The sequence below is a fragment of the Cynocephalus volans genome, chromosome 1 (genome assembly GCF_027409185.1).
Source record: "Cynocephalus volans isolate mCynVol1 chromosome 1, mCynVol1.pri, whole genome shotgun sequence".
Classification (NCBI taxonomy): domain Eukaryota; kingdom Metazoa; phylum Chordata; class Mammalia; order Dermoptera; family Cynocephalidae; genus Cynocephalus; species Cynocephalus volans.
In genome coordinates this window covers 76,056,636-76,079,976 of record NC_084460.1, presented here as the reverse complement: position 1 = coordinate 76,079,976, position 23,341 = coordinate 76,056,636, and the positions used below count along the sequence as shown (strand labels likewise).

The following is a 23,341-nucleotide window of genomic DNA, read 5'->3' as shown; positions in this document are numbered from 1 at the left end:
TATATGTAAAGCACTTAAAATGGTGCTTAGAGCTTGGAACATACTAAATAAGTGTTAATTATGACTATTGTCTCTACTATTATTGTTGCTACTGAGGACTCAGAGATGAGGAGAGACAGGAAAAAAGGAACAAATTGTGCAGTACCTTGAAGGCCATTCAGAAAAGGAGACTTGGGGTCTCTTCTGTCAAGAGTTCACAGTAGGCACTTGAGTAAGGGGCTGACATGCCTAAGTCAATGTTTTAGAACACTAGAGTGATGGTTAGATTGCATTGAGAAGAGAGATTGAAGATCTGGAAGCTGTTATGATAAGGCAGGATGATGGCAATGACGTGAAATAATACTACCTTCTATTCCTTTTCATAACCAATTTTTGAACCTACAGAATTTGAGGAATGCCTTTGACCAAAAATGGGAAAACTTAGCAATAGAGCTTGCTTTAACAGGGAAGCAGCAAGGACTGGCATTGAGCACACTAAATTTGAGAAGTAGCAAGGTTTCCTAGGTAAGTAGAATACAACAGATCAGGACTTGAGCCAAAAACTTACGGATTTTTGGCAAATTTATTAATTTATTCATTCAATAAATATTTGGAATAAATCTAGCTACCTTGTTATTGAAAACAAATAAATAAACTAATAAAACACAATCTATTCAAATGTTTACATTTCCTATAGTCTTCGATACTTTTTAACAGCTATACATGAACTAAGTATACTTTGTTGTTCCTCTGAAGAGAAACAACAAATAAGAAACACTAGAAATAAGCAGACTTGTGTATCCGTCTAGACCATATACCTGCAAAAATGATAAAAATTCAACAGAGGTGACTTTCATTGATGGAAAAGAACCTTAAAAGAACCCAATTATTATATCAGACAGCAGTCTGGATGCTCATGTAACATGAGACACACTTAAGAACATTTGTTTGTTGAAATGAAAATCTACATTTCAAGTTCTAAAACTTTTACCTGAATTATAATGCTGTTTTTCTCTTACACAAAGAATAATTTGTAATGTTTAAACAACAATGAAAAGGCAGGCTCAAAAGCAGGATTACTTCAGACAGACAGAATGGTGATATTCCATCAACACCATATATGTATTTCCTGCAGATGCCCAGTGTCTCTGACATCTGTTTTCAGATAATCAACAAAAGATGTCTGATTCAGAATAGTAGCCATTTTAAATATACTCTCTTCTAATATGAATGAAAACATACCTTAATTCAACATTATTCATTATTTCAATATTTTTATTAAATGTTAAAAGGTCATTTATTTTAACTGGGAAGTAGAAAGAGAATATACCAAAATATGTCCAATTGCAATTCATATAGAATAAAATATATGTGGAAAATTTTAGTGACAAGTCACAATTTTATTTACTAAAACAAGTAAATAATAAGGATAGAAGTAGAGAAAGAAGTAATAAATATTAAGGAAATTCAACTACTCTGGTTTAGTTACAAATATAAAAATATATCTACCTCAAGATGTATTTTGGGTGCTTAAGTGCTAGGAAGAGAATGACTAAATTTTCTTGAACTCTCATTTAGTCCTATGATACCTTCAGTGCTTTAAGGCATCTTTATTTTCTTTTTGCTCCCAATCTACTCTCCTGCTCAATTATTAACTTAGGTTCATATTTTAAATTGATACCTTAAAGTATTTTCTTTTAACAGGGTTATCTACAAAAAATCCTACAGTTAATATTCTATCTGCTGGTAAAAGACTGAAATGTCCTTAATAACAGCAACAAGATAAAGATGTTCACTCTCACCACTTCTCAATATTGTACTGAAGCACTCAGCCAATGCAAGGTGTGAGGCTGGAGGGTGCAGGGAGACAAAGGGAGAGAGAGAAAGCACGTGCACATATGGATAGAGTAAAGAAGTGTATTAGTTTGTTTCTGTTGCTTATGACAAAATAGATGGAACTGGGTATTTTATAAAGAAAACAAAATTTATTTGCTTACAGTTTCTGAGGCTAGGAAGTCCAACATCCATCTGGTGGTGGCAACAGTAACACAGGAATCTCATATTGCAAGATGCTGGAAGCAGAAAGAACAGAGAGAGAGCACAGAGACTCTCTCCTCTCCTTTTAAAGCCCTCAGAACCATATCCCTGATCACCATTTTTAATCCATTCATTACCATACAGTCCTACAATCCAATCACCTCTTCAAGGCTCTACCTTTCAATTACCATAATTGGATTTCCCACCCTCTTAACAGTCACAGTGGGGTCTAAGTTTCTAATACATGAAACTTGAGGGACACAATTCAACCTTCAGTGAGTTTGGGGGGGACATAATTCAATCCACTACATGAAGTAAGAGTCTTTATTTTCAAGTTCACATAATCATCCACTTAGGTGAATCTACAAAAAGAGTACTAGAAGAAACAATTTTTAGAATTTTTCAAAATTCTCCTTCAAAAATGAAGGCAAGGGCCAACCCCGTGGCGTACTCGGGAGAGTGCAGCGCTGGGACCACAGCAGTGCTCCCGCCGCGGGTTCGGATCCTATATAAGGATGGCCGGTGTGCTCACTGGCTGAGCGCAGTGCAGCCGGTCACAAAAATGACAAAAAAAAAAAAAGAAGAAGAAGAAGGCAAAATTAAGACATTGCCAGATAAACAAAAATGAAGAGAATCTGTCTTTAGCCCTGTAAGTAATGTTAAAGGGAGTCCTTCGTGCTGAAATGAATGAAAAGTTGACAATAACTTAGATCTCCACAAAATAAAAAACATTAGTAAATATAACTACATAACTATTATGAAAACAGTATAAGGATTTTTTGTTTGTAACTCTTCTGTTTTAAAAACACAACTACAAAAAGCAATAATTATGTGCTGATAAGCTCATAACATATAAGGATGCAACTTGTATGAAAACAATAGTACAATAAAGGAGGAAGAAAACGAAGGTATATTGGTGTAAAGTTTTTTTATACTATTTAAATTGGATTAGTATTAAACCTAACTACATTTTTCAAGTTAGGATGCTAATTGTGATATCCAGGGCAACCACTATGAAAATGACTCAAAATGTATAGTAGAAGAAACAAGGAAATTGAAAAGGTACACTAGAAAATATCTATTTAACACACACACACACACACACACACACCCCAAGAAATGATGAAAAGAGGAGAAAAAAGACATGACACATAGAAAACAAATAACAAAGTAGCAGATGTAAATCCTACTTTGTAATTATATTAAACGTAAATAGAATAAACATCACAATCAAAAGCCAGAGACTGGCAGAATGGATTAAAAAACATGATCCATCTATATGTTTTCTACAAGATACTCACTTTACACAAGTCAAAGGCACAAATAGATTGAAAGTAAAAGGAAATAAAAAGATATACCATGTAAACAATACAAAATCAAACTTTAAGACAAAAATTATTACTGAGACAAAGAATGACATTTTATAATGTCTTCCATCAGGAAAATATAGGAGCTATAAACATATATACACCTAATTAGAGAGCTTCAGAATACATGAAGGAAAAACTGAGGGAACTGAAGGGAGAAATACACAATTCAACAATAATAGTTACAGACTTCAAGGCTTCACTCTCAATAATGGATAGAACAACTAGTCAGAAGATCAACAAGGAAACAGAGGACTTTAGCAATACTATAAATCACCTAGACCTAACAGACATCTATAGAACACTCTACCCAACAACAGCACAATAAACATCCATCTCAATTTCACAATCTCCAGGATAGACCACATTATGCCATAAAACAACTCTCAATAACTTTAAAAGTACTAAAATCATATAAAGTATGTTCTCTAACCATAATGGAACAAAATTAAAAATCAATATCAGAAGGAAATTTGGGAAATTCACAAATATGTCCAAATTAAACACCGCATTCCTAAATAATCATGGGTCAAAAAAATAAATAAATAAATCACAAGAGAAATTTTAAAATACTTTGAGATGAATGAAAACAAAAACAAATCTTATAGGATGCAGCTAACACTGTGCATTTGACAAAATCAATACCTTTTCATGACAAAAGCACTCAACAAACTAGAAATATAAGGAAATTTCCTCAACCTGATAAAGAGCATCTACAAAATCCCCACAGCTAACTTCATACTTCAGAGTGAAAGACTGAATGCTTTCGAAGATCAGAAAGACAAAAATTCTACACTCAACACTTCAATTTAATACTGTACAGGAGGTTCTAGCCAGGGAACTTAGGCAAGAAAATGAAATATAAGGCAGCCAAGTTGAAAAGGAAGAAGTAAAACTATTTCTATTTGCAAATAATAATCTTGCATATATAAAATCTAAAACTATTAAAACTAATAAACCAATTCAGCAATGTAGCAGGATACAAGATCAATATACAAAAATCAACTGTTTTTCTAAACCCTAGCAATGAACAATCCAAAAAATATCAAGGAAAAAGATCCTATATATAGTAATAGCAAAAAGAATAAAATACCTATGAATAAATTTACAAAAGAAGTGCAAGTCTTGTACGCTGAAAGTTACAAAACATTGTAAGAAATTTTAAAAGATCTACATAAATGAAAAGACATTTCATGTTCACAGACTGAAAGACTTTTAACACTGTTAAGATGGCAGTACTCCCAAAACTGATCTCAATCTTTCAGAAATGAAAGGCTGATATTAAAATTCATATGGAAATTTAAGAGACCCAAAATTGTCCAAACAATCTTGAAAAAGAGCAAAGTTGCAAGACTCACACTTCAAAACCTACTACCCAAAGCTAGAGTAATCAAGACAATGTGGTACTGCATAAGAGTAGACATACGGCTTAATGGAATAAAACTGAAATTAAGAAGAACACAATATTTCATATGTAGAATTCCTGCACTTGAGTCTTTAACTGAATACAAAGATAGGAATGCATACAAACAGACTCTGTGAGCCTGGACCAACAACCCCCTAAGGAAAAAACAGTTACTGAGGAGCCTAAGATGAATAATTCCTAGAGCTCAACCAGGGTCAGAAGTTCAAGTTCTGACCACCCAGAGAGGGAAGAGTGCCCTGAATACTCAGAGCTTTCAGAGGACACCCTAGAAGGGTCACACCTTATTACTAGGGCTTAAATAGTTGTCCTAGAGTAAAGGCTATTCTTGATCAACTTAACAAACTTTAAAAACAAGCCTCAAAAGGACCAAGCTCATCTGCAAGTAACTTAACTGCCAGATAAAAAAAAATTAAATGCTCATTAAAGAAATATAACAAAACCCAGACATACAACATAATACAAAGTCTAGCATCCAATAAAAAATTACTAAACATGCAAAGAAGCAGGAAAATATGACCAATAACTGGGAGAAAAATCAATCAACAGAAACAGACCTGGAAATGCCATGGTATGGATTTGGCAAATAAGGACTTTAAAACACCCATTTTAAATTATAATTTATTATATACTTTTATGTAAAGTATATAATTATAAATTACATTCAAATATTTAGAGGAAAATATGAACATAATGCTTAGAGAAATGAAAGATACACACATACACACACATTTTAAAGACTCAAATGAAAATTCTAAAGAAAAAAATATACAGTGTGAAAAGTACACTGGTGGGCTTAACAGAAGATTAGACACTATAGAGAAGATCAGTGATTCTGAAGACAAAGCAATAGAAATTACTAAACTGAAACAGAAGTAGAAAAGGTGAAATAAAAAGGATCAAAAACTACTGTAGATTAAAGAAGATATAATAACTAAACTCAATGAGTGATCCATGATTGGATCCTGAAATGATTAAAAACAAAACAGCTATAACGGATATTTTGGAAACAATTAGGAAGTTTAAACATGTGCTATATATTACTAGATAATACTATTTATCAATATTAAATTTCCTAAGTATGATAACTATTGTGAACATGTAGGAGAATGCTACTGTAGGAGAATCATAAGACGTTAAACACGGAGCTTATTTTAAAATAGTTTAAGACAAAATACTTGGAAGTTACTAAAAACAATGGATTAACTTCAGCAGGAAGTTAATCATCTATATATATTTTCATCTTTGTTATAAAATAAACCATAAGCTTTTCTCTTAAGGGCATTTTTTTTTTTAGTACCCCACCAGGTACTCTGACAACCTGATATATTTTAATCAGGCCAAATTCACATAATTAACTTTAAATGGATTAATTTTGAACTACCATGGTTCATTAATAAAATGATATAAATATGAACTAATTTCACCATGCTCTCAAAGAATAATAAAGACAAAATCATGCTGCCGTTAAAGATAAATAGAAACCATAATACTGGTAAACTAAATTTGTGATCATTTATATGTTAGAAATTTAAAATTAACAAAAGGTCTTTTTTTCATGCTTCTTGGTACAAACATTAATTACCAGAAAACTAAGCCTGTTTCTACTCTGAAAAATAGAGATCTGATAAGTTAGAGCACTTTGAATGCCAAACTTGATGTTCCATAAGGAAAGAAATATAGTTTATTTGTATATATCTCAAGCCTAAATCTCTCTCATATAAACAGCTGTTTAAACTAAATTACAAGTAATCTAACTTTATCCAGACCTATCCAGCAAGACAGTCAGAAAAACAAAATTTCCTTACTACTTTGGCTTAGTTCCCCCTAAAAACACAAACACACACACACAAAGTTTTACTTTACTTTTCACTGTGATAAAAATTTTCCTAATATATATTGAATTTTCCCAGCTTTCTCAAGTAAAGGGCACCAAATGTGACCTGACCTTTTCCAGCTAACTCAGGGATCATGAAGAACATGTTTCAACAGACTGTAGCTGGTTTTTCTCCTTAATGTTAGTGTCAAATGTTACTTCCTCATTTCTCACTGTGCTTACTACTAATAGTCATTCTGGCCTTCCTCCACCCATTCTTTTCTGTAGTAAAGAAACAAAGAAATAAACCTGATGAGAATTCTATCCTTTAAAAAACTAAGTGCATAAAAACTGTGGGATAATCTGTCAGGAAAAGTACAAGGTTTTAATGCTGAAGCTTTGTGACATTTATTATTATGGTACAAAGGCATGTTTCCTTCTCTTATTTAAGGTTATGTTCTGAGAGAGTTGACCTTTTGATGAGTAGCATTTTACCACTATACACGTTTACTTAGAGATAAGTTGAATTTATTTATTTCATTTGAAAATATTTTTGGTAGGTCTGGTAAAATCTTCTGTTATATGAAAAGCCATACTTATTTGTTTCAAGTATAACACAAAACAGAAGCCAGAATGCTTGGAATTTAGAAAATTAAAGATCTTATGTTTCAATGGCATTATTTTAAAGTCAATCTGTGACACATGGGCAAGCAATTTTTAAACACCGAGAGACACAATTTATACTAAAATTACAAATAAAAAGCAATTTTGAATTTAGAACTGCTTGGGCAAAAACATACTTCTCAGTACCCCTGCCAGTTTTCCATGCTACAAAGAAAAGGTTGGCCTAAATCAGCATTTTCAAGCTATAGGTCATAACCCATTACAGTGCATTAAAGTCATTTATTAAACTCACATGAACTTTATTTTTTAAAATAAACAGGAATTTAATATACCAAAGTATTACAGGTAGTGTAAGTAAATACTGTTTCACGAAACTTTATTGTAAGGCTGTGTGTTGTAAACATACTGGGGCATGAGTAAAAAGAAATTTCTTACTGTGTGTTGCGGTCAAGAAAGTATGTAACCCACTCATACAGATAGCTCTTTTTGGGGGTTTTGTTTTTTCTTTTTTTGGTAGCTGGCCTATGGGCATCCAAACCCTTGACCTTGGTGTTACAACACCATGCTCTAACCAACTGGGCTAACTGGCCAGCCCCAGATAGTTCTTAATGCTCTGTAGGTTGTCTTCAATCAGAAAAGAGATTGGTATGGTGTCTTTCCACATATTGCATCAACCATATTCTGCAACATTACCATCACAAAATCAAAGCCATGAGCTTACAGGTCTTTGAATGTGGCTATTTCCAATGAAGTTTAATACTGTCTGGCACATAATTAGTACTAAAGATAATAAATAAAAATCCTTTTTTCCCCAGTGATGTTAAGAAAACCTGAATAACCTGTTATGTGCAGCTCTTTCTGATGCTTGCTATTAGTTTGAAGTAAAGCCGCTTAAAAAAAAAAAAAATGTATTTAGTAATGAACTACATCAATTAAAATGCACTACATTAGTTAAAACCTGCCTATATACTTAATTAGTAGAATTGCAATTTAAATTTTTAAAAAGTATTCATAAAATATTCTCTAGTTACCTATGTGTATTAAAGTGCATATTAACATGAAGGATCTGTCAAGGGTTCAGATCCCTGTACCAGACAGCTGCCAACAAATAAATAAATAAAATGAAGGATCTGATTTAAGTTCACATTTCTGGACACTGATAAGATTAATATTCTAATCAAATCTTAATTATTTCTCACCCTAACACAGCAAAAGCTCTGCTTCCACCCACCCACCACCAATGAAAATAAAGCACTTGAAAGAACTCTTTGTGCAACAAAAGGATAACTCTCTGTACTTCCTTTCTACCTACTAGGAATTCCTCTCTATTAGGAATGTCAGGGACTCGTTGCACTTGAAAAATAACTGTGATGGAGATATTACAATGAGGATTTTGATGCTCAGCGCCACCCAGTGACAGATCTCCTCCTTTACTGCCTGTTCATTATTTCTAGTGTCCTATGCACTGTACTAAAAGGTCAGTATACAGAACTGCATAAAACATAAGCTCTATTCCCAAGAAGCTGAAGAAGCCATGGGTTTTTTAGGCTAGAATCAAGCACGAGGGAAAGAAATAGTATTATGGAGCAAAAAGAAAGAATCTAGAGAAAGAAATAGAAAATATACAGGATTGCTGGGGTTTGTTCTGGCCAGAGCAAAGAATCTTTACCATTGCAAGCTTTTTCAAACACAAGATGAAAAATGAGTAGCCTTCACAAGCAATCACTTTATGGTACATTTAACATCACTTCATTTAAAACATTTGAAGTCAATATAGAAATAGCCCAAATAGGAATCTCCCTCATTAACACTAGTTTAACATGATCTGAAGATGAAATAAAATCTAAAAGATAAAGAATTACCTGATAACAATATCTTTAATGAAGTCTGATTAAAGAAATATATTAGAAAGTCCAGAGTTCTCTTAAGCTGAGTAATGGGTATATAGATAATCATTTCACTATTATTTGTGAATACTTTTACTGTGTATGCTATGTTTCAAAACACAAAATAGTAAAAAGCCCAAACAAACAAACAAAAACAGCACAACACAGATACTGGGTCGTTTTGGAGCCTGACCTCTTTCTGAATATCTAGCTATACACGTATATTGGGTTTTGGCAGTTCTAGCAATGTGAGACACAACTGGAACCTCACTTTACTGTTCAACCTACATTTATGTGGATCTCTATAGATCCCCTGCAGAAAACATACTTTTACGCACTTTCTAAATCTTTCCAAACGCCAACTGAAAAAATTCTATGGAAAGTTGATTTTCTTTTCTTCCAGAATTGCCAACACAAAGCAACACCAAACTCAACCATCAGCTCGGGCACAAAAATAGCCTTTCTCCCCAGCTAGATGTCTAATAGAGGAGAAAAAGTGTTTTTCTTGTAAGACACTTTTTTCCCTTTTCTTATAAGGGAAAAAAAATGAAGTAAAAAAAAATTAATGGGAGACTTAGAGAATATATATATTTCTCAAAACCATTTTGGTCCAAAAAAATAAGAAGAAATTAAGAAGTAGAATCTCTTTCTCAAGTGATCAAAGCAACACATCTGAGAATGGAGTAGGAGAGAGGATTCAGATGTGAATGTAAAAACTGTTAATTCTATCTACAGGATAAAAACTTAAAAACTCCTGGTAACAAGGCTACCTGGTTAGCTCAGCTGATAAAAGAGCTATGTTATAACACCAAGGTCAAGGGTTTGGATCCTCACACCAGCCAGCCACCAAAAAAAAAAAAAAAAAAAAAAAGTTCCTGGGAACGTTATGATGGGAAAAATCAACTGTTGAAATAAGATCCAGAACTGTGACAAGTGGTTCCCATTCCAACAATATTAAATCCTGTTCAAACACTATTCTTTCCTGCACATTATTTTAGGATCACTGTAGACCGTGTTGGGAAGAACTACTCCTCAGAATAGAGTATTTGACTCCTAACGACATTTTTACTGTCATTAATAATTCAGTGACATCTTTCCCTCCCTCTCTAGATCCCGTCTTTCCTCCTATACCTAGATATTCTTCATATATAGTATATCTGAGTAGTTTGAATATCTTGATTTTAATATATTTCATTGGTTGGGTCCAAAATAAAGTAGTAAGTTTCACGAAAAGTATATGGTCTAGAATTTTGACGTGTATGACAAAATGAAACCCATGTAAAAATTTTGAAGCAAAAGAACGTGTAAGGAAAAGATATGTAAATAAAGTTACTGGCATTACACTGCTTCATTAAGTTAGTGTAAAGCACATGTAATTTAATATTTTTTGGCTTTTCTTCTTTCACTGAATACTACTTTCCTGGTAAAAGAAGCCAATTTTGCTTTGTTATTTTAATATTGAATAAATGTGTGTATAAAAGAATCTAATCATTAAAATGCAGGTATGTTTACCAACTAAAGGGTAGAAGAAAGGAATAAATGAATGAATTAATAAACTAGTAGCACAAAGCTGTTTGATTGAAACATATATGGGCAGAAATATTTCCATACATCAAGTATCCCTGAACATGTTCCTTTAGTGGAATCTTTTAAACAGGATTCTGAAGTAGATTAATAACAAACGTTATAAATCACTTTGTAGAAACATAGGAAATAGGAAAAATTAAATAAGGACATTAAATCACTTTCACATAATTTGCAGAGTTTAGTTTCTACTCAAGGTCATATCTACTTGCCTAGTACTACTGAAACAGAAGTGCAGAGCATGTTCTGGAAATATGAAGAAATGTGTGTTACCTAGGTGGCTTGAAGGAAAATAATGAAAGATAAACCTAAAAAGGAAAACTGGAGGACTGGTTTTTTTTTTTTTTGGAGGACTATTTTATAACAAAATCTCACAAGAAAATACTTATTATGATGTGGTCATCCAAATAATCCAGAAAATGTTTATGGTAATTTTTTAAATTCTCAGAAAACATTTGTACTTACAGAAAAATGTTTGTGGTATATATAAATACCTAAATTTAGAAATACTTCCAAGAGCATAAAGTGAAATGAACATGAAGCCAAAAGAAAGATCTAATGATACTGTTTATTTCCTAACCTATTTAAATTTTATTGTAAGCTATTAGGTTTTTTTAAAATAGTTCATCCTGCAAATATTTATTAATCATACCAAGTGCCACACAAAGTATTAGGCACTAGAACTACAAAATCTAAAACATGATCCTTTTCCTCATAGAGTTTATAGAACCTGACATGGGATGAAGTCATATATTAAAGAAGTAATCAATTCTATCTTGGAGGAAATCAGGAAAGGTTTCAGACAAGAGACACTTCATTTTAGATCTAAAATAAAGTCCAATTTGCCAGGCAGACAAGTAGAAGGAAGACATTCCAGACAGAGGATGTGATAGAAACCACGACAGAGGGGAAAAACTGCTCAGCACATGTAGGGACTTGTAAATTCTTCAAGGTTAAGGTGGGAGGAGGGGCAAAGTACAGATCAGACTTCAGAAGAGAGGCAGAAGTTTAGTCAAATAGGGATTTGTACCCCAGCTAAGTTTTGTAAAAGCCTCATTTAAGCAGAAAATAGCTCTGAAGAGTACCAACATATTCCTATTCTACAATTCAAATACACCTCCATGTATGAAACAAAAAAAAAAGGCGGGAGGGCAGGGGAAGGGGAATACAGAAGGCCTTCTTAATAATTGTCCGAGATGGCATTATAGCTGCATTTTTCAAAAATAATCATTAGTATATAAGATGATAATAAAATTCAGCATACACTGTTGAATAAAGTATACACACTGCACCATTTCTGTGTAGCAAGCTTCCCTAATGTCCAGTGAAAATACAGTAAATTGAAAAAGAATGAAATACTACCATTCGCAGCAACATGGATGGACTTAGAAAAAATTATATTAAGTGAAATAAGCCAGGCACAGAAAGAGAAATACCACATGTTCTCACTTATTTGTGGGAGCTAAAAATAAATAAATAAATAGACAAACGGGGGGTGTGGAAGAAGACAACAATCACAATTCCTTGAACTTGTTAAGACATGTGAACAGATATGATATTGATGGGTGGGAGCAGGGAGAGTGAGGGGGGAGGGAGGAATCAGCAAAAGGGACATGAAAATCAACTACATTGTATATTGATAAAATTTTTAAAAATACAGTAATTTGACTACTTGAAGAAATTGTTGACTTACCATTATAACCTTATGGTGGAATTATCTTGGACTGCAATGACAATGGAAAGATTTTTTATAACTAATCTTTATTTAGTTATAAACACAGAAAGTTGTGTAGTTCTGAAAAGTCCTGTTTTAAATTATTATTTTAATGTTCTCTCAATAACTGTGTATTGTTACAAATTTTTTTAAAATGTCATATATCCTACTGGGATGCCTATTCAAGCCTTTTGAGAAATCTCTCCCTTAGAATGCTTCAAAGTCAGTTTTCTAATTAAAGGACTTAATATAGCCTTCATTGATTTATCAAAGAGCCAACAATGTTTTTTAACCTCAAATGCTGACCCAAAACTAACATATCTAACTGATTATATTTTGTCACAGTAAAGAATAGCATTGTATAAAAGACAAACAAAACAACATTGTTTTGCTTTTCCTCTAAAGAGATGTATTTTTCCAAGGATACAGTCTTTTGTCAGTGTGAGTATAAGTGATTGTTTTTGGGACAAGTAGCTGACATGTAATCAATAGTTTCTCTTACTGGCTTTTTGGATATTCCACATACTAATTTTGAGTTTGGGTTTTGCCACCTTTCTTCAGGGCAAGATAGATTAAAAGGTTCAAATGTACTTCTCTCAACAGGAGACAAAAAATAAAGCAGTGCTGTCTTTATTTAGAATGCAATTCCCTACCCTCCAAGAATTCTTCATTGCATCTCTGCTGTCATGATGGCTATATCTAAGTCACAAATCATTTGGGATGGTTCGTATGAAGAAAATCTGCCATTTCCTTTATTGTGGCACACAAATGCTACTTCATCATTTAGTTTTAAGGAAGAAATAAGAAAAATATAGGTTTCTTTAATTACACCACAATAAATATTTATCTTCAAAAAAAATCTGAAGAGCTACAAAAAGTATATCTTGAAACACCCACCACATTTAATCATCTAAGATATCTTCATAAAATTTTACTCGTTTCTTTTCTTTTCACTGTCTACAATAGAAAGGGTTCCTTTCTCCAAGGAAAACTTTGGAATATAAAGCCAGTTCTCATTTGTCTGAGATCATCTGGATGTCACTTTCAGTAGAGAACATGCCAAGAAAATAACCTTGCAACTATCATCAACTGTAGCATTATGTATGGTGCTGAACTAAGCTTTCCTCAGAACTTGGTCCCACTGAGCTACATAAGGAATAACAAAATAAGCCATTTTTCTAACTATTTCTTAAGCCAATGCATTCATACAAAATTGTGGATTCACATGAATGAACCACTATTGATTAGCTGCAGATATTTATTTGCAATTATGAAAAAAAGTACTGCACATACATTGCAAATGATTAGATTCTATAGCATACTTAATACAAAACTGTATATAATCATCAATTTGGAAGCTTAGAAAATACAGTAAGAGATTTCTGATCTGAAGATTATAGCTAATGAAGCTAATAGCTTATCCACCAGTAACCACCCAAGAAAGAAAATTCTCTTTGGGATAAGATTCCAGTTTTTTTTCCAGTAACCATGATGATTTTATCCTTACCCATTCACACTACCTTGAAAAGTGATCCATAATTCTTACTCTCATGAACTATGAAACATATTTTATACATTACACAGTGGCATGACTAACCTGTCCGTTGTAAGCCAAATTAGAAATTTTACACATCATCTGACACTGAATATCTATGTCACAGTGTGACTTACAATTTAATTTTGAAGAATCAGCATCTCTGACATCATTCCCCTTACTCTATTGAATTCCAATGGTAAAAACACAAAACATCAACAGCTAACACCTACTGCCTCCTTCCTTGTGTGCAAGGCACTGTTTGATAGGCATCTAACACTGCTTATTTTACATGATCCTCACAACAATCCTATGATGTAGGGAACACTATAATTCCTATTTCACAAATAAAGAAACTGAGGCACACAGAAGTTAACTTGCTCAAGATCACACTGCTAGTAAATGATAAAGATAGGATTCAAATGTACACAGCATATCTCTAGACCTTGATTATAGGCAGTGTCTCCCCTGTAAACTGCTGTCCCATAAATTTAATACAACTGAGAAAAAGACAGAAATCATTAGGAATGACATAAGGACTCTTTAGCCTTAAATGGCCAAAATATACTCGTTGATATATGTGTATATATAACGTTGTATACAGTTAACAAAGACTAGAACTTTATCCATTAAGACTGTGCCTACATGGTGAAGAACAATGAGAAATTTTATAACATTTTCCTTTTTACATGATAATGGCTCAATTTAAACTTTTTTTTACCTGGTTTTAAATGTGTATGTTTTTAAAGAATGCATTATACATATAAGCAGAAGGCTTACTATAACATAGTTTGATTTAATAAACTTTTGGCAGTACATTGAGCTAGAATGATGTGTTCTGCCAGAGAAGGGTAGAAAGAAAAGTAAGGCTTCATCAGCTGGCCTTTGGTCTTCATCATCTTAGACAGAGAAAACAGTATGTGTAAACGCACAAAGATGTGGTCAGCATGGCACAGCAAGCTAAGACACTGCAAGTAGGTGGCATAGCTGCAGCACAAAATTCAAGGCAGGAGGTGAAAAGAGATGAGCTGGAGTAATGGCTAAATCACAGAACTCCATCATCAGAAGTACTCAGACTCGTGATGAGGGATAGGACAGCCTGTGGAATATACTAAAAAGCATATGTACTTCACAGGGCCTGGTTTTCCAAAGCCTTGCAGTTTCAAATATTGACCTTGCAGAGGACTGGAAATTTCCCTCAGGCTATAAGTCTCTGTTGCAAGATAAGGATTGTGGCACAACAGGTTGCTAGCTCAAAAGACAGACTAGTAACTGATTGTTGTGTAAAGATACTGAGAATTGCTGTTAAGAAGGAATGTTTGCTAAGATCAAACTGTTGTTGATAGGACCACTTAATTGCCTTACTGGAATGTCATCTGGCTTGTTTCACTGAAAGTTATCAGCCTATACTGTTAAACTATAACCCCACCTGTGTCTCTTTCTGTAACTTCCTGGTCTGGAAAATAAATGCAGGAAGAGAACCCCAATTTGGCATTAATTTCCCAAGGAAGGAATCCCTCTCACTTGAGGGTTCCAGCGGGAGATTAACCACTTCGGGGCTTCTCACTGCTCAGAAGAGATGGGCTTTGAGTAATCCTTTGTGGAAGTGGGGTGACAAATCTGTGGGGGGCAAAGCAACACAAAGCAACAACAGCCAACACACCTTCCTATTCACTCCTGAGATGTTTTCATGCTCAAAAATAAATATTCAATGACAGTATTTCCCTGACTTTCAAAGTGAACCACCACCCATGTCCACCTAAAAAAGAAAGTTATAACAACAGCAAAAAAAGCATTCTAGTTACCAAAGACTGTACTGAGTCAGAATTATACAGCACGGTGGTGCAGTAAAGCTTGGAATCAACATAATTAGATTACTTTTAATTTATTAGCAGCAAGAAATTAATGAAATATTACAAAAATATTTCATTTTGGTTGGCACAATCTATAATTACCATACTTTCGTTCTGGATCAAATCTTAAAACGGTTTAAATTCAAACTACAAAAACAACTCTGAGAAGCTGGAAATCTACATTTGATTTCAAGCTCTAATTTATTTCCCATTTAAAGGCAATTGAGAGTCTAAATTTGGAACTAATATACAATAGTAATGATACCTATCATTAACAAAGTGCTCTACGTTTTCAAACCCCCTTACATTCACTATTTTATTCCTTTAACAAGGTGTCATTTCTTCCATATAATGAAAGGAGCAGAGACAAAATGCACGGACAGTAGGAGTCAGTAAAGTCTCTCCTAATGAACAGACAAATCATTTAAGATCAAGCTATGGAAAGTACTTGAAATAATATCCCATGTCTACTGTGTGAGATATATGCAAGACACTATTCGACACTCAGCTCTGAGTAGTGCAGTAAAGGTAACATCAAAGCTTGTTTTATACAGGCCTCAATGAGGCTCTTCTGCCAACACCAAAAACAGACTTGAAAAACCATACCTTTAGAGCAGCACTGGTGATATATGGTTAAGGAGGTCCTATGGCAAACTTTATTTTACTCTCTGAAATGCCAGCTTAACCCACTTCAGGGAGATAAACTTTATACAGGGGCAGAGTCAACTTACTTCAAAAAGGAATTCTCAGTGTCAGTGTAGACAGAGGTATAGATGAAGGTTGAAGGTGTTGTATTGATATTGGAAGGGCCAAGGGATAAAAGTAAAGGTTGAAGTTAAGTTTCCATTCCTAGATTAGATCAAGTAAGATTCCACTATTAAACCCACAGTACAAGATGCCCAACAAACACCTGAAAATTCTTAGAACTAATAGTAGTTATTTGTATCACAGTCAACTTGTTAATTTGCAAAATTACTAAAACTGTGAATCATGAAACTGATGGGTCTTCCTCTTTGCTAAAAGCTTACAGTAAATTTTGTGGCAAATGTATGACTTAAGTAAACCTGCTCCTGTCTTTCTTGCCTTCACCATCTTCTTCTCATTTTCCTTGTTCTCATTCTTTTCTTTTTTAATCTGAATAATTCTGGGGACTTCCAGTCAAGATGGCAGAATAGATGGTCCTCAGTGTCACTCTCTCCCACAAATCAACCAATTTACAACTATTAAAAAGCAACAACAGCTAAGCTGAGGCCACTAGAGCGCAGGGGAAGAGGAGAAGAGACCTACAGAGTGCATGAAGGTGGGAGAAGCCACGGTGAAAGAAAGAACTGTTCCAACCGTTAAACCCCCAGACGCTTCAAGGCTGGCCCTCGTGAACGCACAGAGCAGGAGCAGGCGAAAGCCATTGCTGTGTACTTCGGATGGAGTTGCTTGGAGGCTGCAGGGGAGAAGAGGGCCTTGGTGGCCTCCAGGACAACAAGACTAGTAATAGGGTTCCTGTGGACCCACACAGGAGTGAGGAGCCACTCAGAGGCTGGTGAGTCATTGCAAGGGACCGGTGCACAGACTGTCCCATGGGAAGTGTTTGGAGTGTGGGTGGTAGGGGAGACAGGCCCACCAGGAGAGCACTGGAGCACACCAATGACAGCTGATCTGCCCCACAATCAGCACAGGCCCACTCAGTGTAGACTGGTCAGGAATACAGAACTGCAGGGGGTGCAGTTTGCTGAAAAGACTCAGGCACAGACCAGAGTTTCCACACAACCCAGGTGGATCGAATCTCACCAGATGTACCTATAAAGTCAACCTGAACTGCACACACACAAAAAAACCTTCCCCAGGGAATCAGCAGCAAAGCAGAAATTTAGCTCAACCACAGAGCTCAAGTGCTGGTCCCCCATTTAGAAGTAAGTTCCATAGGAAATTCCCCCATTTTAGAAGTAAGCAAAGGACAACAAATTAGTTCCAGTGCAGAACTGAAGTGGTAGGAACAGCAAATAATCCAACACAGAACTAGAAGAAAAAAATACCCACAGACCAGAGATAAAGTTTGATATTAACTAACAAAGGTCTCACATCACCAAAGAACACCTATAAAACCTAGGACTGGAAATCCCCTGGGCTACCAAGCCAGGGAGCAGGGAGGACTGGGGGCCTCAGCCATGCCCCCAACACCCACAACCAGCCCAGTGATGATCACTGAGCTGCCACAGGAAGCGCCCCAGGCTCTCCCAAGCCGGGGGGGGGGGGGGGTGGGGGGGGGGTGGGGGGGGTGGGGGGGGGTAGGCGGGGTGGGGAGGCAAAGGCCTCGGCCACACCCTCCCAACACCCACAACCAGCTCAGTAATGACCAAGACACCACTGGGAGCACCCTAATCTCCCCTGCAGGAATGAGGGGTGTACCACAGGCCTCAACCCTGCCCCTCCTCCTTTCTCCTTCTCCCACCCTATTTCCTTCCCCTGTCCCCTCTTCTGCTCCCCCCAACTGCTCCAGAACATCATAGAATGTAAAAAGAAAATTAATGAATAAAATATATATAACCAAAACAATAATAATCTGAATAATTCTGCAAACTGCCTTAAATATTTTCTGAAATAAGAGTGAATTTAAATTTAAATCTAAACAAACAATAAACAAAATGAAAAAGGAAGACAGTACCTTTATATCAAAATTGCAATCAAGTCTTCTAATTAACACGATGAAAGTGCCAGATGAATTGTCTTTTAGTGGTGGAGGCACTATGGGTTCACAGGCATTCTCTGGTTTTGAGTTAATCAAAAAACCCTGAAAAAGAAATGGTAATAAGTTATCTGTTTCACTCCATGAATCAATCAACTTACTTCTACAAACATCCCTTTAATTTGTTTCATGTTTTGCATTATGCTAGATGTATTATCTGGCAACTATAATTGCTCACAATCCTACAACTTCTAAAGCTTTATTGGTTTCATAAGCATTTAATTTTTTAAAATAAGTTCCATCTTTCTTACTAAGTTTTTTTAAAAAATCAAGCATAAGCTAATCACTCCAAAGACAACCACTGTTAATGTGTTGGTATATTTTCCATCAGTATTTGACATTTCTAAACCAAGCAAATACTTTTTTAAAATTAAATTTTTCTTTCATGTTATCAAACTATGAAAATGCACATAAACAAATTCTAGGAATTTACTACAGAAATACTACCCTGAGTATATAGAGGTATATGTAGAAAGATGTTCGCTGCTACATTGTTTTTAATATCAAAAACTGAAATCATTCATGAACATCAATAAGGCAGTCTTTAAAAAATATATAGTATATTCACAAAATAGAAAAATAATGCAGCCATTAAAAAATGAGGTAGATCTATATATACTAAATTGAAAACATGTCCACAAGATAATAACAAATTTAAAAAGAAAACAGCAAGTTGCTGCCCCAAGAATGCAGGATGGTTTGACATCAAAAAAGTATTAATATAAAGTGTTATGTTAACAGATTAAAATAGAAAAACCAAATGACTACCTCACATATGTAAAAAAAAATAAAGAACAAACATTAAAAAGATGATCAAAGTCATTTATAAGAAGAAATGAACAAATAAAGCCATAAAACAATGCTTTTACAATAGTTCGGATTGGTGCTCGAATTGGTCACATCATCTATTCTTCAGGGTTTGACAATTTCTCCTGCCTTAAATTGCATTTGCCTGGCTTGTGATGGGGAAAGCTGTATAGTTACAGCAATAGCTACGCTCATTGTCTGGTTAGGGCTACTGTTGGATTCCTGCCATTGTAGCCAATTGTATTGCTAGTGACTATTGTATAACTAAAGCCAAAACGTTTCATTATTTTAGTTATACTATTTCAATTTGCACTGTCAGGGCTAGGGCTCATACCCTTCAAACCCATTGTACAGACTGGGTCCCAGACCCCTCACATGCCAGGCTGGGTCATAGACCCCTACCATGCAGGTCCACGCTAGGTAATTGGGAAAGATCCTGGGAGCCACTGGCAGACAACATGAGCTCAGTCCTCAGCAGCAGCAGCAGCAGCAGCAGTGGTGGCAGTGGCCTCTCGGAGGGTCTAGGGGGCACTGGCAGCAATAGCTTGCAGCAACAGTAGCGGCCTCCCCTCCCCCCACTTCCAATTCCAGGGGCATCCCAGGGGCAGGGGACCCTATGGATCAGAGCCACTTAAGTCCATAAGCCAGGACATCTGGGTGTACATGCAGAATTACATTAGACAATAACCAAAACACCTGGGCGCAAATGCATATTTACATCAAGTGCTTGGCAAGATTCTGAACATCTGAGGGGCCTTGACCATATTCCTTCACTTTCCCTACAAAACCTTTTGCACACTTTTTGGGAATAAAATGCATCACTCCTTCATTTACTCATAGAATAGCTCATTTTCTTGGTTTAATAAAGCACTTGCTTTTTGCTTTGCAGGGAAACAGAACTGTGGTTATCCTTCCAACAATGAATATTTCCTTACTCGTATTAAATTTACACACTGCTCTCTTTTCTGTGCCTTTTGGCACACATTAACTTTTTGCTTTAATGCCAAATCACATAGTGCAGTAAATCTTTTTCAACATGCTTCCAGTAACAATTAAAACTCAACCCATATAGCATTTGAAAGACATCCCAATTTCAGAGATGTTAACATGTGCGATGATTAAATGTACCATAGAATCAATTAAATATGGTAAGTACAGACAGAAAAAAAAGGTCTACAAGTGAAACCGGAAAAGGATTTTTGCTTTTTAATCATTTCTGTATGGTTGAATCTGTTATAACAAGCACATATTAAACTTAACAAAATGTATGAAAATCAAATATACATAAGCTAAAAGTCAAAAAAACATCTTCTTGCCTTAATGGAAAATTGAAGCCTTTTCTAAAAAATAGGACTTAAAGTATTAAATATTATCTTTCCTGTAGATTATGTTAAAAAGAACAACTTGCTAATAAAATAGCTTACTAATTCCTATTCTTCCTTCGGATGTGAATCATTTAAAACTAAGTACAAATTTACTTTATTTTGTCCACAAAGTGTACCAGATAGCATAATGAACTATGCCAATTAATTTGGCAGAACTCTCTGGTCCCTTAAATAAGAGTGGCCAAGAATGTGTCACCTGAAGCCAGTTCTACATGCTTAGTGTCACCCCACTGCACCAGTCCCTTCTGATTAAAAGGACTCTGCAATCTAGGATCCACTTCATCCCTATCTTCCGACACTTTATGCTAATATGTAGGAGGCCTAAGAAAACTACCAATGCCTAGATTCAGAACCTGGATGCTCACCTTTCCTTATTGTTGTAATCCTCTGATAATTAAAGAGAGATGTTGGAAAATAGAAGTGCATGCAGACTGGCATCTCAGTATTATCAAACATATAATTAAATGTATGATGCAATAAGTTTAGGACATACATATTGGTTGCTTTTCTTAAAAACACTTTTAGGATTTTAATATCCATAAGGCAAAGGGCACGAAACATAATTTTCAGCTTGATGAGTTTTCACAAACTGAACACACCTGTATCAGGAACTAGAACATTAACAGCACTCCAGAAGCTTCGTTCTCTCTTCTAGTCAGTCTTCCTCAACCCCATACCCAATAGCGCTACGTGAACTTCTAACAGCTTAGATTCACTTTTGCCTAATTTTACAATTGACGTAAATAAAACCATACTGTACAGTAAATGCTCTCTTAGAGTTTTTCATCTCAGTACTGTATTTGTGACATTCATCCCTACTCTTGGACATCCATGCTGTTGAGATATACTTCATAAATCTTTCATTTTCATTTCTATATAGTTACAAGGGTACTTCAGAAAGTTCACTGAAAGATTTGTATTATCTTTTAATTCTATTTTTGAAGTACTTTCGTATTTCAATGTATAAATATACCATTATTTATTCTACTGTTAATGAGCATTTGGGTAATTTCTAGTTTGTGACTATTACAAATATTGTTATTATAAACATTCTAGTACAAGTCTTTTTGTGAAAACATGTACACACACCTATTAAATATATACATACAGAGAAGTGGAATCATAGGATATTAAGCTAAATCACAGGGTATCAGGCTTTAATAAATACTGCCAAGCAGTTTTCCAAAGTGATTTGGTTTACCAATTTTTAATTGGAATAGTCAAATAATCTAAATATAAAAATCATAGTAAACATAATCTTGCTTTAACACTTCAGAAGACGTGGAACTATGGACTATTTCAATGTAAATCTTATAGAAACAATTACTTTGTTGATCAATTACCCTGGTTATTAAAGTCATAAAGAGGTAATAAATAATTCAATAAAGTGACTTTGTTTACAAGATTGTTGCAGCCTTAGGCTTTCCTTCCCTTAAGCTTGTATTGAATGGCAAACTATATAATGAGAAAAATTAATAAGAGTGTATACAGTTACAGTGTCAACAAGAAAGGTGAAAGCAAGGAAGCAAAACATCTTTCTTTTAGTAAGAGTGTACAAAGTACAAATGGAAAGTGATGGAGAAAAGTGGTATGCTGCTTTGTTAGTGAGTACCTAAAGTTATGAATTAATAATTAATAACTGCAGTAATAGAAAGCAGTTAACAAATCTCCCATTTGAGTCATGGCACTCAGTACTTTGTGTCAGGCACTGTGTCCTTTAAACATACTAATTCAGTTAATTTTTGCAATAACTATGTGAAGTAACTACTATTATTATTATCCCCATTATACAGCTGAAGAAACTAGGTCTCAAAAAGGTTAGGTAAATTGTTTAAGTGATCGGTCAGATTTTGTTATCAGCTAAAGCTTTCCTGATATGAGAGAGATTAACTTACTTACATTAACTTTCTAGAATGTTAAAAATACCCACTGCAATTTTCTCTAATTCTTTTTTAGATCATTCTTCCAAAATCTACCAGTAACTTTCACACAGAGGGCAAATTTAATTCCCTTGCCACAATAGTTGGAGATCAGTCTTCCTTCCCCTATGTATTAAAACATCCTTTAACCATTACTCATAATAGTAAGTCCCTTTAATGCTATGCTCTAAATACACTGCTCTCATTTCACAAGTGTTCTGTAAAAGTACCAGGATGGATGAGTAAGACTGAGTCCCCACCCAAGTCATTTATATCTGTTAAGAACTACCAGACCCAATAAGATAGAGCACAAACAACAGCACAGTACAACTACAGAGCATGGTGCAATTCATCCCAACTATGGGAGGCAGTAACAGAAAAAGTGGTGTCTGGCTTGGCTCTTAAATTTTACTATGTTTCAGTTTGGTGACAAAAACTGAACATACTACTTTAAATTGATCTGACCAATGTAACAACAGACAGGAACTATCACTCTTTAATTCATTCTAGACATTACTTTTCTATTGATGCACTATAAAACTGAATTAGGTTTCTGGCAAACACATCACAGTTGTTTCAATAAATTTTTGACATACGTTGCTACTAAGCTATAATCCTCTTGTCAGTACCTATCTTTTAGGACACAAGGAAAAAAAATAGTATATTAACTATT

At 34.8% G+C, this 23,341-nt stretch overlaps 1 protein-coding gene across 3 annotated transcripts in view; it reads right to left on the bottom strand.

The window, feature by feature from the left end:
• RNF13 (ring finger protein 13) overlaps positions 1-23,341 on the bottom strand; it is a 152,497-nt gene that overhangs the window by 70,573 nt on the left and 58,583 nt on the right. For 2 of the 3 annotated variants that reach the window (XM_063076804.1, XM_063076812.1), the window contains one exon: positions 18,477-18,602. In XM_063076804.1, the coding sequence (XP_062932874.1) occupies positions 18,477-18,602 (126 nt within the window). Of the gene's footprint in view, positions 1-18,476; positions 18,603-23,341 lie in introns of those variants that run through there. The other variant, XM_063076821.1, reaches the window with a different exon arrangement.